This window comes from Antedon mediterranea, chromosome 5 (assembly GCF_964355755.1).
Source record: "Antedon mediterranea chromosome 5, ecAntMedi1.1, whole genome shotgun sequence".
Taxonomy (NCBI): Eukaryota; Metazoa; Echinodermata; class Crinoidea; order Comatulida; family Antedonidae; genus Antedon; species Antedon mediterranea.
Window position 1 is genome coordinate 28,458,860 of NC_092674.1, and position 19,462 is coordinate 28,478,321.

The 19,462-nt window shown below is 37.3% G+C and overlaps 1 protein-coding gene across 1 annotated transcript; it reads right to left on the reverse strand.

Annotated features, from left to right (window-relative positions):
* Positions 1-1,175: 1,175 nt before the first annotated feature.
* LOC140050248 (uncharacterized) lies at positions 1,176-17,764 on the reverse strand. Its single transcript, XM_072095359.1, has 22 exons — positions 17,580-17,764; positions 17,000-17,141; positions 16,438-16,770; positions 14,581-15,006; positions 13,965-14,177; positions 13,698-13,797; positions 13,123-13,289; positions 9,976-10,158; positions 9,494-9,595; positions 9,240-9,362; positions 8,634-8,753; positions 7,983-8,138; positions 7,571-7,687; positions 6,989-7,105; positions 6,520-6,637; positions 6,106-6,183; positions 5,894-5,965; positions 5,368-5,433; positions 4,707-4,775; positions 3,397-4,421; positions 2,614-2,847; positions 1,176-2,062 (listed from the first exon to the last, which is right to left on the reverse strand). Exons 2-22 carry the CDS (start codon positions 17,103-17,105, stop codon positions 1,995-1,997), a joined length of 3,993 nt encoding a protein of 1,330 aa, XP_071951460.1. The 5' UTR covers positions 17,106-17,141; positions 17,580-17,764; the 3' UTR covers positions 1,176-1,994.
* Between the last annotated feature and the right edge of the window lie 1,698 nt (positions 17,765-19,462).

A 19,462-nucleotide genomic window follows, 5' to 3' on the forward strand; every position in this document is an offset into this window, starting at 1 on the left:
ATATTAATATTCGTTCTAATGGAAAAGTTGACAAGGCAAAGACAAGACAACGCTGAAATGGGAACACAATCAATTACAGAACAATGGATTCGAATATTTTACTGATAAATTAAATAATAATCGAATTTGTTTATAAGATTCGATTCAGACAGTGCCCACAGGTATTATAATGTTTGGTGGATGCACTGCTTGAAACTTAATAGGCCTAAAGATCTTTACATTACGCTGTCACATATTAGTCAATAACTGTCAGCGATCAATCAGTGTTCTTATTTGAATGAACAACTCATCATAAACGATCACATTGCAAATTTCAATTTACTGCAATACCAAATGTACCAGTTTTTCTCGGGTTTCCTTTTTAGAAGGAAAGGGGTTTAATATAACATGCGACTTACATAAACAAACGCACGAAATTCTCCATTAGTCCACCTGAAATATGACTGTTGAAATAAGTGCGACGCTGACATGTGACCAATCAGTAAGACTTGTTCGACAATTACAATAGAGACAATACAGAAGATTATTTTACGAATTTTACACCGACACGTGAACAATCAGCAAGCTAAATAATTATTTGATTTTTAGTCGCGTGCAACGCGACTCTACATCTCACTATGTCGGTCGGTTGGTCGGATGGTTGGATGGTCGACTGGTAAACTCAAATTTGAGCACTCGACTGCAGTCATGTATGTGGCCTTGTATTTTTAAAGATTGCGCTATACGGTGCTGGATTTCGCCAAAGAAAATATAAGAGCAATGTCCCGCGCGCCTTAAGCGTGGTTCCCACTAGAACGCAACGCAACGACGTATCGACGCAAGGTGCTGTATTTGCGTAATCACAAGTGGGAACCGACCACGCAATAGTACTGAAAACATCGCAGGTTTGATTTCACGCAGACCGATAGGCTCAACACAGGCGTAGCAGTGCGTACAGCGTAGGGCATATCTGATTGGTCGATTGCAGCAGCCATCTTGTTGGTTCCCTCTCCATGGAGAATCACTTTTTGAACTGCAATTACATTACAGATTCCCATCCAGCTTTCGGCTATTACAGATCACTGTAAAACATCGCAACCACGACCACGTCGCGAAGTCGAGTTGTAAGCAAAGTGCACCCTCTATAAAGTTAAGGTAGAAGTAAAAACATAAATGAGAAACGGATACGGTATATGTGCGTGTACAATTTTAATTCATATAACAAGAGAAAAACCATTATTGAACCTAAACTTACACAACTATCTATTTGTGTTTGACGTGCTTGAAAAGCAATGAACAAACAGGTTATCTACTTTGTGGGTTCATAAAAGGGACTAAGGCGAAGCGGTAAATTTTTCAAAAATGGTGCGATCTCATTTACAAGTTTTATTAGTATTCACAAAAATACGAGTTAAACAGATCATCTTTGTTTTGCACTACAACAAACAGACAAAACGTTACTCCGCTTCGTCTTAAGCCTGCTTTCCTGTCGACGTAAGAAGTCGAATTTTGCAACGATTCTTGCGTTTCTTGCGTTTCTTACGAAAATTGAGAAAAAATTGACGTCGTTGATGTACTGTACAACTAACAAAACCTTACTCGGCTTCATGATTCATGACGTTGACGTACAAACTGTACAAACGTTAAAACTTAACCGCATACATTCTTTGACGTATAAACTGTACAAATTAAAAAAAAACGTTTTTTGACCGCTTTTATCGTTAATGTAGGCCTACAAACTTACAAAACGTTCCTTAACCGCTTTTATACACACAAACGAAATGAAGTTACTGATAAATAATTTGTTACTGAATTTTAAATTTGGCATACGGTTTCACTTTAAAGTTAAATAACGATTTTAAACTGTACAATATTGTTTGCTAATTTATCAAATACTAGTACATTGATGCAAGTTACTAACAACTATTGTTGAGTTATTAAACGATTTCTCTATAGCTCTAGCTTAAAAGTATTTCTTTTTTTCGTTGCCACCAGAAAAAATGTCCTTAGATATTTCATTTCTGTAAATCCATTTTATTTTCGTCTATAACTGAAACTTGATTGTTGTTTACAGGAACATTATCTGTAAAGTAGCAAATAATTAGTTTTTTCTTATTAGTTTACATATACTACTTGCCTCATGCGTAAAGCTTGGTTCCCACGCAACACAAGGACGTAACGCAACGCAAGTGAATTGACCAATCACAAGCGATGGCTTATTCGCTTGTGATTGCTAACTGTCTATAACTTCGCTTGTCATTGGTTAAAACACTTGCGTTGCGTTTACGTCCTTGCGTTACGTTTTAGTGGGAACCAAGCTTTAAGCATAGTCACACCGTAACATCAAAGTAGGCCTACTACTGCAGATTCATATTATACTCTATCATGCTGTTAATTCGTGTAGACTGATGCTTGGTTCCCACTAGAGACGCAACACACAGAGGTAATGCAACTTATAATAGTGGTTGACCAATTACCAGCGACGGATTATTCAAATGAGTCGCTTGTCATTGGTCAAACACGCTAGTGTTGCGTTTACGTCCTTGTGTTGCGTCGTAGTGGGAACCAAGCTTAATAGTGATTTATGCCGAAACCTAAACCCGGGATTATAATTCATCATGTGTGTAGGCCTACCTTGTTTTGCATTAGATGGTTTGGCAGAGCATTGTCGACACTTTTTGATCGTTTGCACCGCTTTTAGGTACTGTTCCTCAATCGATTCCAGCTCTTCGTCTCTGATACCACCTCCCTCACTTGTTTCCAATCTGCTGGAGATAAGTACAGCCTTCTTCGAAGATTGTCTCAAGAACGGCAAAAGTTGTCGTTTTCTAAGAACGGTTTCTGGCAAGTCGGATAGTTGAATGTTATCTTAAAAGAGACAAATAAAGCAAAATCTTAAACAGCAGTGTCGAATTGTTGTCACTTCCTCTTTTCGGATTTCATTGTTTTATGTAGTAGTGCTGTTGTCGCAAGAGGAAAGACATCACGATACTGTGTAACAGTTTGGACACGATTTCAAACCTCGGAAACAGATTTGTACCAGGACCATAATAAACAAGCAGCCACGTTACAATGCCACTTAAAACTTACCCATACACATGGAAAAATCCTGGATTTTTTTAATGCGCAAAGTTCTACATTTTGCATTGTAATTTTGGTGTTGGTCAATCAGCCTTCAAGGGTATTCAAAAAAAATTATTGCTCATGAATTAAACTTTATACCAAGGCAATCTAACAATATAATGCTGATAGAGGAACTCGCAACAGTCATTTGAACTTATGTATGGCTGCAACACAAGTACTAACAGTACATATTCTTCGCGGTTCGCGGTGTCTGTTAAGGGGCGTGGAACTGATCGTGTCGCGGCCACAGATAACCCATTTGATCCCCGATTAGATTGCCTTGCTTAAACTTACCAACTTCTTTCTGCTGTGTACTCATGGTTGATGTCTCCGATGTCAATGATTTCTTCTTTGTGTCACTAGACACGTACGATGAAAACGTGTATAGATAAGGGTTGAGAGCTGAATTCAATGGTAAAATAAAAACAGCTGTCCATGCCACGACAGTACCCGGTATATCAAGATTCTCAACCGAATGAGCCAAAATACCCATGATGATGATTGGTAGCCAGCACGCCATATCCGTGAAAACAATGAATGCCATTTTGGCTGCCATCTTGAGTTCCTTTTTCTTGTTGTCTGTTGACTGGTTAATATTGTCCTTCAAATTCTTAGCTGATTTCTTGACACTTACGTACATCGTTATGTAACAGAATGCCATTACCAGAAAACTCAGCGAATTCACTCCGAAGAAGAAGGTCATTGCATAGCCAGGAGCAGGGATGGTTTGATGCGAGATTGGTAAAGCTAAACACACAGAATTCGCGCCGTAAAACTTGTCTGCTTTTACGAATATAATCGGCGCAATAGAAACGACGAACACCAAAATCCAGCCTAAAACAAGAACGCGAATGGCGCTCTTTGGTCGCAGTTTGTATCCACCGAACGGGTACACAATGCAAATAAATCGATCGACTGTTATGACTGTTAAAATAAAGACAGACATCTCAGAAGAGAAAGTAGCAAGAAACCCAGCTAAGCTGCACACAAAGCTGTCTTTCCATTTCTCAGCATAGTCTATATAGTCACCGTAGTAATAGGCATCAGCTGACGCTATCACCAGTAGGTAGACACCCATGAAGAGATCAGAAACCGCAAGATTTTGAATCAGGTAACCCTGTACCTTGTTCATTTCTTTAGATCGTAAACGCCAGACCAATACAAAGATGTTCCCTACGAAAGCGCTGACGCCCAGAATCCAGATGAACACTCGTAGAACGGGCTCCTTCATCAGTTCCTTACAAGACGAAAATGGATCTCCTTCCGGGTAGCATTTATCAATCTCTGTATCACAGCAGAATTTACGATAATCGGTTCTCCTGAAATCATTACAAAGTTGTAATCAACTTCCGAGAGCTTCACAATATTAATAATAATAATGATATTTATTTCGTCACCAATGAAAAATAACCAGGAGTGAGAATAGGCTAAAGCCTAAATAGATTCTGCACTTACTCCATACAAACAGTCAAAATATAACCTTATATATAAGAAAATTAAATAAAGTAATATTTAAATAAAACTATACATAATTATAATTAATAATTAATATTTTAAGCCAAAATATCTGATATGGTAAATAATATACAATAGATTCAACTTACAGTAGAGTCAGCTGTAAATTTTTGAACGTATCAACGGGAACTTCATCAATGAGATTTGCTTTAATGTTACTGAAATAATGCATTAGTATTAATAATAATACACTCAGTGCTGTATCTCCACTGTATCATAGGAACATTTGGTAATACAGCATTCCATGCGTACAAGCATGCACTTTAAAAATAGCGTTTAAATCTTAACCATCTATTTTGTACCCACTTTTTCCACACATTTAGCCTGTAAACACAACATATTTAGCGTGTATAAAATCTAAACGTGTCTATAGCTACAAGTTTTTCCTCCACTCGTTTAGCAGTCACCATTATGTTCAGTCAACATGTTTAGGCACCTATTTAGCGTTGCGTGCATATGATGTTACTGTGGCAAAAAAAAAGCTTTACACATGAGCTCCACACATGGCAAATTAAACACGTTTAAAACCTAAACGTGTCTTTATATTGCTCCACATGTTTAACAATCAACACGTCACTGATGTGTTAAGTTGGATACATACTACATGTTTAGAATGTATTTAGAACCTAAACAGTTTCATATCTAAACATGTTTAAGGCTAAATGTGTGGGAAAAGTGGATACAAAATATATGTTTAAGATCTAAACACTATTTTTATAGTGTGAATAAGCATACATGGTTTTTACTTACACTTCTCTAAGTGCTTGTGTTAGTACGCTGGTGTGAATACGGCGAATGTTGTTAAAGCTCAAGTCGCTAAAAAAATAATTAATTTTAATTTTTTTAATAGTTAATTAATACTCAATTTTTAATTACAAAATATTTGCGTCATTGTGGCATACACCTCCGACAATAAGGTTATGTTTTCGCTATCTTGGGTCATATTTTTTTTCTTAACAGTCATAACTCTGTATCCCACTAGGACGCAACGCAAAGTCGTAAACGCACCGCAGGGTCGCAAACGCAACGCAAGCGGGTTGACCAACGACAATTGACACTCTGAATAATCAATCACTTTAATTGGTCAGATCACTTGCGTTGCGTTGCGTCGTAGCTGGAAGCTTTTTTAATTGAACACACGATTAAAAAAATGTCGTAAACAACTTCTCTTACACAGACCTTCTGATACGTTTATGTACCAGAAACGATCGCATTATAATGACGATTTTTATAATAACAATTATTATTATTTCAAAAAATCGAAATGAAATCTTACAGATTTCTCAGGTTAAACAATTCTTTAAACACGTCAGTAGGAAGAGATTTTATGTTATTGTGCGACAGATCTCTGGAATAGAAAAAAAAATATAGAAATTACAAATATACATACTACTTTAATATTATTATTATTAGAAACGCTATTTGGCATCTAAGATATAGACGTTGAAGCGAACATGAAGTGTACTACATGCAATTTTAAATACTTACAACGTGTGAAGAAATTTAAATTCATCAATAATTTTAAAGAAATGTGTTGCGTTCTTTTGTAAACATCCACTTAGGTTTCTAAAATGAAAAAAAGTAAGAAGAATTGAACGTCTTAACCGTACAGAGAGTTGAATATTTAAGGGCCTGGAGATGATGGTATTGAAACTTAGCCGGTTCCAGAGGCGTTACGCAGATGCCTTGGGGTTTTTAGCCCTTTTTTAATACCGGTTTTTTTCCTCTGGGCACTGCTCAGGTGCTCCCATAAGCTCCGGAGCCCCTGGGTTTAGTCATTGAGCGCTCATCATAGCCATTAACGTCACTGGTTCTCGCATGCTGCATGACACATGAAGGTGGTCTATTATGGTGTGGAAAAGAAGACTGTAAAAGTATTTTCGGTATTTTACTTTTACTCACAAATATCTAGCAGACACCGGAAGTAGCTGCACGTCAGCGATGCTCAAATAATTTGCAGGTGACGTCACACAATCTACTACAAATCCCGAACAAGTGCAACTTGGCGGGCATGAGATACCTACAATATAACAGGTAATTTAAAGAGTAATATAAAACTGAAATATGTATCAATTGCGCGAAGAAAAAACCTTTTTAATATATGTAAAATGTCATCAACAGAACAATAATAATGAAATGTCCTTAGATAGATTCCATAACAACGCAACGCAGCGCGTATCGACGCTAAGTGCTGTATTGCGTAATCACAAGTGGGAACCGACGACTGCAAACATCGCAGGTCTGATTTCACGCAGGCGGGGACAAACACAATGATTGGAAGGGCCTTTTCTTACGTTGCGTAGATTGCGTTACGTTGCGTCGCTAGTGAGAACTAAGCTTAAGTCATAAAACGTTACAACTTTTAACTTACCACAAAACTGTTCGTCATCACCGCTTGGACAGTGCTTCACACCATCACATACTTCCAATGGCGATAGGTATTGCTTGGACGAGCGACAGCGGTAAAAGTTAGGCAGTACATAATCATCTGAAGCATTATACAAAAAAAAACTCAATACGTTTTATGTTGTATCGCTGTATAAAGCTTGGTTCCCACTAGAACGTAACGCAAGGACGTAAACGCAACGTAAGCGTGTTGACCAATGACAAGCGAAGTTATAGACAGTTAGCAATCACAAGCGAATAAGCCATCGCTTGTGATTGGTCAATTCACTTGCGTTGCGTTACGTCCTTGCGTTGCATGGGAACCACGCTTAAGTAACATTGAAAATGACGCGTCTTTCAACCAGGAACAACCAAAATTGTGTGACGATATAGAGGGCGCTATACACATAATTTTTTTTTCTGTCTCTAAGTTTTCGTAGCCAGGATGAGCACAAGGCGTGTCGTCACACATCATCTAGCTAGCTAATGGAGTTTTTTGGTAATCGGATAATAATTAGATAATTTCTTTTTCTTTCCCAAATATAAATGACAAAAAAAAGGAGCATACCGCAATGATTCTCATCCTCTCCATTCGGACAGTCCCATTCCTTGTTACATCGTAGCCTTAACGGAATACAGTACGAATCAGGGCATTTGTACATATAAATCGAACACTCAAATGTTTCTGTTGGATGAATAACATGCTAAGTAATAATTACATCACTTTACATTTATGTATTTTCAGGGAATGATGACGATTGTACGCGACAGTGTATAGCGCTGTAGGCCTGCTGTATGTACTACTGTATCTACTGTAGCAATGATTATAAAATATGCATCCTCCATAATATATATGCGTGGAAATAAAAACCAACTGAATTGAAGGCAGTATGCCTGAATAGCGCCAACTATCATACAAAAACCATTCAGTGGAGTTTAATCGCACGCACACTTACAAACTGAAAAACCAGACTTCTTACCGCAATCTCTTAGATGTGTCACATCTCTGCACCCAACTTGAATTCCGTATATATCAATATCATATATGCATTCTAACGTCTTGTTATAGCAGGCGCCATTATCACAAACGCCTTCATCATCCGCACAAAAATCGTCGGATGTTGCCGTTCTATATTCTATATGCAAATTATACAATTATTTTATTTTTTTGCTAGTGTCATAAATACAGAAAAGATAGGTGCTTTGCTTGACCAGTGTGACGCTTCGATATGCACTACATGACGCTTTGCTGTGCCTGTGACGCTTCCTTATGCACTACATGACGCTTTGCTGTGCGTGTGACCTCATTATGCACATGACGCTTTCCTGTGCGTTAGGACGCTTTGTTCATGCACATGACGCTTTGTACTGCACCAAAGGCTCGGTGTACAGACGCTTCGTTATGTACTAAATGACGCTTTACTTGGTGTATGACGCTTTACTATGCACATGACGCTTTGCTGTGCGTTATGACGCTTTGTTTATGCACATGACGCTTTGCTCTGCTTCCAAAAGCTTCATAATAATAAGGAAGGAATGAAGAGAAACCGTATATCTGTCTGAAGAGAAACCGTATATGCCATATATTTATAAATATTTGTCGTATTTAATATGTTAACTACAGTACATACCACATTCATCATATTCATCTTCATGATTTCTACCTGGGCAGTCGACTGTCCCGTCACATACAGCGTGCTCTGGAATACAACTACCATCATAACACTGGATAAACCCAGATGCACAGGCATCTAATATGAACAAGACAATGAGCATTTAGCGGTACGTTCGAGCAATGCGTCTCGTGGGATTTTTGTTGACGCATCAAATATCATAACGTAGGCCTAAATAGCACAGCCCTACCAATGTTACACGTAGAAGTGAGAAACTTATTTTCTGACATGAGAAATGCTTTATTTCACTCTGTCTTTATTTACGAGATTCCGGTACATATTACGGAAATGTCCCTTTACAATGAAAGTAAAATTTTTCTCTGATTTTTGTATTTTTCATATAACCGGATTGTAAATGCTTAATTATGTCAACCAACACTATTAGCGAGTCTGAGATATTTTTATTGCTTTTTGACACTCCGCCAGAATGGTGTCCTGGTTTTTTTTTGTATTGTTATCATCATGTATACTTGTTTTTTATGTGTTATTTATGTTTTCTGGAAAATAAATGAATATGAATGTGCATTTATTACATAATGAATTACAAGAAATTGTTATTTTTACCACAATATTCATCTTCGTCCTCATTTTGGTCACAGTCTTTGACGCCATTGCAAAATAAGTTTTCATTTATACAGTTTCCACTTCCACAAGCCCTTTTACCGTCTGGACACGTGCGGGTAAAGTCTACGAAAATACATTTATAACAACTATAATTCATAGATACAATAAAGTTTAACTGCCCATAGACCTTTTCAATACTCTCAACAAATGTATAATATTCCTTGTCTTAACTTATCGGTAGTGTAAATACTTACTACAGGAATTTTCATCGTCCTCATTTCGCAAATCCACTTTGCCGTCACACAACAAAGACAGTGAAACGCATTTTTGCTCTTGTTCTGACGTGCAAAACAAAGCTGAAAACACAACATGTTGGGTATGTCTTATTCTGGGTTCCAGACAGAGTTTTGACTTAATATTAGTATAAGACAAATAGTTTGGCACATATGGCGTTTCATACGTATACTATTTTCCAGACAAAACTCGAATCGACTGGTGGACTAAGACAATAACTACAGACTTGGGGCAAGTCTAGATATGTCGTTAACAATTTTTGCACAATTCATGGTTATGAATTCCACAAATTTGGTCTTATTGAAAAGGGACTTATCATTACTATTATTTATTCAGGCAAAAGATACATTTACACAATTCTCTATATCCGGAGTAATCTCAATAATTAGAGTAATCTCCTATATATCTGATATTGAGATCTCACTGTTCCCTAATTACTTACTTTGTTCTCTTTCTTGGCACATAACTCCGTCTTCATCGGATGCGTCAGCGCAATCGTTCACACTATCACAAGTAAACGCGTCAGCAACGCAATCTCCAGACTTACATTGGAAATAATGAGGTGATTGACAGATCGACGGTTCTTTAGAATCTTCAATAGTCATACTCACATTCTTAGTGAATACTGCGAAACAAAATGATAAAAATAAGTGTCAAAGAGAAGCGACGCAGAAATCACAAATTATTTATTTAAACATGTGGAGCAATATAAAGACACGTTTATGTTTTAAACGTGTTTAATTTGCCATGTGTAGAGCTCATGTGTAGAGCTTTATTCCGCCACAGAAAACAATCGTATGCACGCAACGCTAAACACGTACCTGCTAAACACGTGAATGATTTAAACACGCTTAGCATGTAACTACGTGTTTAAAAACTCCACACTATTTTTACAGTGTAAGATCTCATCACTCTTCCTTTAAAAGTAAGTGTCAAAGAGGAGCGAATGCAGAACTATTTGTATCCGTTGACCATCAAACATAGTCAATAAGGTAGACTGGTAGTAGAGAAATATAACTAATAGAACATAATTCATGCATCCCCTATATACCAAAGAAAAGTCTGAATATAGAGGTGCGACCAAGACGCACATATCGTCTTTCGGGACGAATTCACCTATGAAAAGTCTGGATAAGCTCATGAGACTAAAATTGTATGATGCTTCAGTGCCACGCTTATGTGAGGTTCAGATAATTTATATTATGTATAATACAGGCATAACGTACAACTTGTATGCACTTGTATGCATATTAAAAAGATGATATTTGAAACATATTGCTAGCTACTATTGCTACTGCAAAATTGGGGTTGTAAACATTTAGCTTACTATCACTTTGTTGTGTTTGTGTTTTTTGTTTTTTTTTTTTTTTTTTTTCTGTCTCAAAATGTCATTTTTTGTTTGTTAATGTACTGCGTCCGTATAATATGTTTTATGTTTATGCTTAGGACTACAAAGACAAGCCACTTTGGCTTCTGTGTATCTTAACCCATAAACTTTGTAAAATATTGAATATTGAATAAATGTTGTATAAAAAAAAAAAAAAAAAAAAATTGTATGGCTTGTGTGCATTCTTTTTTATGAGATTCTCAGTTCGAGTCGTCTTGATTCGTCGGTGCTGTCTGAGTTGCTGCACGACGTGACGAATAGTCTGTCGAGATAGCGTCGGGCGTAGTTTTTAGGTCGTCGGGACGCGACAACTCGTCGGGCCTCGTCGTACAACGCTATCTGAGTTATACAGCATCTGTTGTGATTCTCTCGTATCATGGAATATTAAGTTTTAAGGGTTTGTTTGGGGTGTATGATACATGCTTCACATTGTGTTTTTTTGCATGTGATGATGTCTCACGAAATGTGCCTATGATTACAGATTAAAACACAGTACTGAAAATCAGCTCCTTATTTGGCCATTATTCTGAGCCTGTGTACAGTACAAACTACGGTGGTTATTATGACGGCGGTTATTATGTGAGGGTGGTTATTATGTGACGGCGGTTATTATTTGACGGCGGTTATTATGTGAGGGCGGTTATTATGTGACGGCGGTTATTATGTGACGGCTGTTATTATGTGAGGGCGGTTATTATGTGACGGCTGTTATTATGTGACGGCTGTTATTATGTGAGGGCGGTTATTATGTGAGGGCGGTTATTATGTGACGGCGGTTATTATGTGACGGCAGTTATTATGTGACGGCGGTTATTATGTGACGGCGGTTATTATGTGACAGTGGTTATTATGTGACGGCGGTTATTATGTGACGGCTGTTATTATGTGAGGGCGGTTATTATGTGACGGCTGTTATTATGTGACGGCTGTTATTATGTGACGGCTGTTATTGTTTGACGGCTGTTATATGTGACGGCTGTTATTGTTTGACAGCTGTTATTGTTTGACAGCTGCTATTCGACGGCTGCTATTGTTTGACGGCGGTTATTATGACGGCGGTTATTGTTTGAGGGCGATTATTGTCTGCAATGGTTATATTGCTGCAGATCAATGCAACAAATGTCAGAGGGGTTGAGTAAATACAAACAAACGAAAAAAGGGTAATTAAACAAGCACACGATGTTGACCGCTTCGTTGATTAACATGGATAATGGATAGTGTTTGTAAATGTTCTAAATTTAAATTGACGGTTAATGAAACCTCAAACATATTCACCATCATCATATTGTGTAATTGTCAAGTTTAGTTGATAATTTTGACGTTAAAAACATTTCTTGTTTCAATATTTATTAGTGAACGAATATTAAATCACGAACATAATTTAATTGATTGACACTATTTTGTCGAGAAAATGTTTACTAAAAAAATTATTATATCAAATTTGTTTAAACCAGTACAGCGTACCAACATTTGCAATTTCATTTAGTTCTTTTAAATCATTATATAGTCTTTATATTATAATTAATATTATTATTTGGATATTCTTCCAGGCAGGGATTTGACTTTTATGAAAATTAAAAAATATTCGTTAAAAAATAACTTTTTGGCATACATGGCGTGTCATAATACTTTCTAGGTCTATTATTAGTTATTATTGTAATTATTCCGATTTGTAAAGATGTTCGATGTACCACCTTACCTCCCGATTATGCAGCTGTCACTACAGATACAGATTGCCTTAATATCACGTTGTCATTAGGTTAATATCTACAGACAAGTGTTAACGTGTCTGTATTATAGTTAACCTACTGACAAAGGTAATTTAATACAGGTAGACTCGATTTCAGATGACTTGCGAGAATCAGTTAGGGTCTATCTAGTGACAGCTGCAGAATCGAGTAACTTTAAATCTACAGTCACACTTGTTTCGTTTCAAGGAAAAGAAGACGGCACAGTTCAAATATGTGTACAATTTTCAATAGTTTAAAAAAACAGAGCCGTTATCCGTTCCGTAAAACAAAACAAGTGTGATGTAGCTGTATCCTCCATCGTTTTCTTAATATGTTTGCACTAAGACGAAGCGCTGGTGAATATTTTTAAACTAATGTTAACAATCCAGAGTTTATGATGTATATAGTTGCTCAGACCTCAGACTTTATGCTAAGTGCATTTGAGAATGTATACAATGTATACTGTACTAACCGTCACTTGTTATTGGTTTTTGGCAGAAGACATAGTTGATTTTTTTGCGAGAGCATGCGATATCCCGCCATTGATCCGTTCTTGCAACCGTCTTCATTCTAATGATCGTACATGCATCGACCATACTGCTACCAGGATGACGGGATAAGAATTCGCCGCTAGTGTATCTAACAAGTATAGATAACATTCCTTACTCAAAACAACTTTTAGGACCATGGGTAACAAGAGCCCTTCAATCCCAATCTCCGGGCTATATGAGCGCTCACTGGCTAAGCCCAAGGGAAGCCGGAGCTTATGGGGGCCCCTGAGCAGTGCCAAAAAGAAAAACTGGCATTAAAATATGTCGAAAAAGGCTAAAACGCCCGAGTCTTAGAGCCGCAGTCACCTGCGTTACGCCACTGGCTCCAGGGTTTAATCCTGATCTGGCATGGTCATGGTACTCCACTCCCTATGCCTCAACATGGGACAGATAAAGTTTCTCGCTGTTGGACGGATGTATGTGTATGTGTAATTGGACATAGTGAGGGTCCTCGTGTTAAAGCATTGATTAACCCAAACTTGTAACTATTACTTACATAGATGACAGATACCAACTCATATAGTTAGCTGGTTGGCGGGTTATCCATCGGAATCGCTGATGAAACTTCTGATCTTCTGAAGAGTCTCTTTGCAAACCTTCAGAAATAATTAAACGATTATTATAAATCTAATGATGATGATGATGATGATGAAACCATATTATTTAAGAAACGTGGATATATGGGTACAAATGCCGATCAAAATAGACGATATCGCAATCAATTCAGTAGTTATAGACTAGAATAATGAACACGTCTTCTTACCTATAGGAATATATCCACCTATGATATCCGGTACTTCTGAAAGCAGCAATGAATGTACAAACTGCATTTCATCATGTGAACGTATGTTAGTGATATTACAATCGTGTGTGTTTATACAATAGTGATATGCTTGGTACCACGTAATGGGATCGTCTTGCCTTTCTAGTAGATAGCATTTGTCATTGTACTTAGTCCAATTTTCTGGACAGGAACCTAAAAGACACAAATTAATTCAATGTAAGGACCTAAAGCAACACAGTATGGTTTCCAATCACAAGCGACGTATCTTGCTAACTCTTGCTTCTGATTGGTCAAATTACTTTTGTTGCACGTATATACGTCATTGAGTTGCGTCATGTGGGAAAATGTAATTCAGGCCAGTTAGGCTACAAGACACAGGTCATACATGTATATTATATGATATACAAAATGAATGCATAGTATCAACTAATTAAAGTAGTAGGGCCACTAACAACCGTGACAGAACGATACAGATAGACTTGCAAAGTCTACCTGTCTACCAACTAGTTTAAAAAAAGTGCGATGTGCCCAAATATGCATTATGATAGTGTAGACATAGCTTTTTAGGTTAAGTTTGATACATTAAAAACAATACCTTTAACGTTCTTGTCAATCAATTCTGGTTGAAACGTTCTTGTCGTATAACGAATCACGAATCCATTTCCTGCCGAATTTTCACCAACCTTCTTGTATATTACACGTAAAAAATGATTAAGCGAGTTAAACTGCTCGTCACCTTTGCATACTTTAGGATTTACCGCATCTCCGTCAGTCTCACCGTTTCTTAAAATCGAAAACTCCAGTGATGCTTCGAAGTCTACCTCGCATGATCCATTTAAGCCTAGATCGAAGTAAATGACGTCGATATGAATGTATGAACCAACAGGCACCTCAATCTCCCATTGTGTCTCAACACTTTTGACTTGATGTGGGTACATGTATGACGCAATCAATGCACTTGGCATATTACAGGTGTGTATACAGCCGTCGCATCCACTTCCAAATTCACAACCTGGAGTATCTGTAAAAAATGTATAAATCCAAAAGCAAATTACTGAAAATAATTACAATGCTGTGGGTATCAGTGACTGGATCTCAATGGATATACAAAATGACAATGCTGTGGGTCTCAGTGGCTGGATCTCAATGGAGATACAAAATGACAATGCTGTGGGTCTCAATGACTGGATCTCAATGAAGATACAAAATGACAATGCTGTGGGTCTCAGTGGCTGGATCTCAATGAAGATACAAAATGACAATGCTGTGGGTCTCAGTGACTGGATCTCAATGAAGATACAAAATGACAATGCTGTGGGTCTCAGTGGCTGGATCTCAATGAAGATACAAAATGACAATGCTGTGGGTCTCAGTGGCTGGATCTCAATGAAGATACAAAATGACAATGCTGTGGGTCTCAGTGACTGGATCTCAATGAAGATACAAAATGACAATGCTGTGGGTCTCAGTGGCTGGATCTCAATGAAGATACAAAATGACAATGCTGTGGGTCTCAGTGACTGGATCTCAATGAAGATACAAAATGACAATGCTGTGGGTCTCAGTGGCTGGATCTCAATGGAGATACAAAATGACAATGCTGTGGGTCTCAGTGACTGGATCTCAATGAAGATACAAAATGACAATGCTGTGGGTCTCAGTGACTGGATCTCAATGGAGATACAAAATGACAATGCTGTGGGTCTCAGTGACTGGATCTCAATGAAGATACAAAATGACAATGCTGTGGGTCTCAGTGACTGGATCTCAATGAAGATACAAAATGACAATGCTGTGGGTCTCAGTGACTGGATCTCAATGAAGATACAAAATGACAATGCTGTGGGTCTCAGTGACTGGATCTCAATGAAGATAACAAAATAAAATAAGCAAAAAAACTAAATCAAAACGATAAAGTAAAACAGCCAGAAAAAGTAGCAGAGCTTTCGTGCAACATTAGCCTTTCATCAGTCTAAAGAAAATGTATATAAATATTTGTAACGCAATGGCTTACTGTACACTTAAATTAGATCAATATCTGTCTGCACGTATTGCTGTTGGGAAGACTAGGCGTTCAAGGTAAACGCGTTTTTATTGATGTTGTGTAGACTCTATGCGTTCAAGAGAAACGCGTTGGATTGCTGTTGCGCGTGTAGACTAGGCGTTCAAGAGAAACGCGTTTTAGTGCTGTTGCGTAGACTAGGCGTTCAAGAGAAACGCGTTTTATTGCTGTTGCGTAAGCTAGGCGTTCAAGATAAACACGTTTTATTGCTGTTGCGAGGACTAGGCGTTTAAGATAAATGCGTTTTATTGCTGTTGCGTAGACTATGGGCGTTCAAGATAAAGGTATACATTCATTGCTCGTATCGTACGATCAGACGTCCACCGTTCATTTCTTCCATACAAGCCTCGCGCTCTACACTCTTATACAAGACGTGTGTACACTACTTACCCACTGTAAAATAATCCGCCTCAAAATAGCTCTCACTTTCTCCATCTTTAACTGTCAGTATTATAACCACTGTATAATTGGATGACCTCACGTGTGGCATCTTATCCCCGCATCTTTTTCCAGTTAAAGTTTGACGACGAAACGCATTATCCATCACTTCCAAACTGTCTTTGTCACATTGCCCTTGGTTGGATCCTTGCTTGATGTTAAACAGTTTAAACTGAATTTCAATGTATTTAGTTGTTTTAGTCGTGATGGTGTATATGTAGCTAGTCCGTGTCCACACATGGTGAAAAACTTCTGACAATATGGTACCATTGGCTGAACTGTAAACTGAAACACACCATTCAATTTATTTATATATCTTAAGGAGTTTTTGATATGAGACGACCTATGACCTAAAACCAATTACGTCATGCAATTCATTGCAGCATGCGCGCGCGGAAACTAGTTTTTTCGACTTAAGTTTTGTCCGATTCAAAGTTCGCCCTAGTACGACACAATGTGTTCTGGTCGTCGTCACAAATTGAACAATTTCTAGTATGAATAGTATTTTACTTACAATTTTCTGTAGGGATGGGACACCCATACATCGTAAAATCAAAAAATGCCATACGTGCCGGTGCTGTCTTAATATTTAGTTGGAGAATATACGCAAAAATCGGCATATTAAAAACATATACAGCAACACCGTTCTCAAAATTCTGAAAACAACGACGATATAATACGATTACTGCTACTACTACTTAATAACTAAATATTTGGAAAACAATTCCTTTTAAAACGTATTTAATATACTATTGAATATAACATATTGGAAGTAATGTATAGCGTAACTGGGGAATAACGTTTTGAATGATATTATGACGAATGTCACCCACCATATTATTTGTAATATTTGGCGCATAACCAAGAACAGTTCTACTGCCCGAAGCGAATTTATCCAGGCTGGACCAATGTTGGAGGCAAATTGGTTAATTGATTGATTGATTGGACAGGTTAGTAGCCATAAATGGTCCCCGGATAAATTTCGCATGCTGATCTGATGTTAAGTATAACACTGAATTTTAACATCAAGTTAGGCCCTGCAGTAGGCTACTTCTTTAGAATATGTGAATCAAAAGATATTTTTTTGTTTCTACCTTTGTTATGCTTCTGTTATATAAAGACTCGTTGAAAATGTTTCCATTTTGACTGAAATTCAAACGACTTATTTCTAGGTTGGTAATTTCTGGGAGGCCTAGGCACTGTTTGAAACGGATGCCCGTTACCACGTACAACCGGTCCAAGTTGGCCCTCAAAAGGTGTTGGCCTGTACCATTTGTCTCAAAATCACAGTGTGTCTGAGTGCTGGGAATACCATCGCCATCGATTGATGCAGTTACGGCATCTATTTGTAAACCAACAGGTTCCGGAAAACTACCTGAAAAATAATGCTAAAAAATATCATTTGTGTTTTCTAAAGCGTGGTTCCCACTAGAACGCAACGCAGCGACGTATCGACGCAAAGTGCCGTATTGCATAAAGCTTGGTTCCCACTAGAACGTAACGCAAGGACGTAACGCAACGCAAGTGAATTGACCAATCACAAGCGATGGCTTATTCGCTTTTAATTGTTAACTGTCTATAACTTCGCTTGTCATTGGTTAAAACGCTTGCGTTGCGTTTACGTCCTTGCGTTACGTTCTTTTTTTTTTTTTTTTTTTTTTTTTTTTTTTTTTATTAGGTATAACACTCAAAATGCAACAAAAGTTGAAAATCTTATGAGTTTACAAAAGGTACAACAACAAAAACCGAGATAAAGATATAAAACAATAGGCCTATACTAAAATTGACATAAAAACAAAACCAATTAAAACATCATACAAAATTTAATATGCACAAATTTAAAATTAATGATTATTATTAGATCTAATTAATAGAAATTCAGAAATATATACAAGTTTAAAATTATTCATTATTCATTATTTATAAAGTCCACTTAAAATTTAAATTAAAAAATGTCATTAATTCCAAGGATCAATACAATTACTGTATTATTATTTATTTAAAATTCTTATTGCACTAGGAAGAGTTGAATTCCCATAACGGTTAGTTCTACATCTAGGTACACAGTACTTGTTGAAGGAACGTAAAGTCCTCTCGGGCTTGATGTTCTCGGGTATCCACGAAGTGAAACGCCCAGATGTCACCAGACTGCTTCCAAATTTGGCAAGTACACCTAACCGTCTGTCTTGTAAAGATGTTATATTCAAGATTTCTAAAGTGTCTTGGTACCCCGTGGGAACCAAGCTTTAGCTAGTTACGCTTACATCTTTGCGTTGTGTTTGCTGTTGAAGAAGTAATTTGACCAAGCAATGGTTCAGCCAAACTGCCATGTTGCTTGTAATTGGTCAAATTACTTAAATTGCGCGTACGTCCTTGTACTTCATCCTCATTGGAACCAAGTTTTAAGACGTCTACTTATGAAACGCAATTGACGACACGAATTTATTTCGATTTTTAAATTTCAAGAACGCAAAGCTTTACCTTTATTATCAACCCCTGAACGCGCGCATTACAAAAAAATGACAGTTCGTTGTATAACTTAACTAACAAATAAACGCAAAACCTTCAATAAAACTCACAATTCAGTTCTTCGGCAGAAGAAGTTACACATAACATTACAAAAAACAATAGGTATACGAAGCGGTCTTGGCTCGTAAACTGTTCCATTTCAAATACATTGAAACAAGACGTGACAGTGTTGTTATATAAGATATTACAGTACATTAATCAGATTGTCAATACCCACCCATGTTAATTATGGGTATTTGTTCCGGTGTATAACTGACGTATTGTAAACTAATGTCAAGTGACAGCAACGCAAACGACGTTTATTTTTTTCAAATTAGATGCTGTCACGTTATAAGTTTTAGTTTTCATCAGAGAAAATTAAACACGATGATATCTGAGACAACAATTTTCTCATAATACATCAACAATTGGCATGAGTGTACAATGTGTGTAAAAGCATGTCTCATCG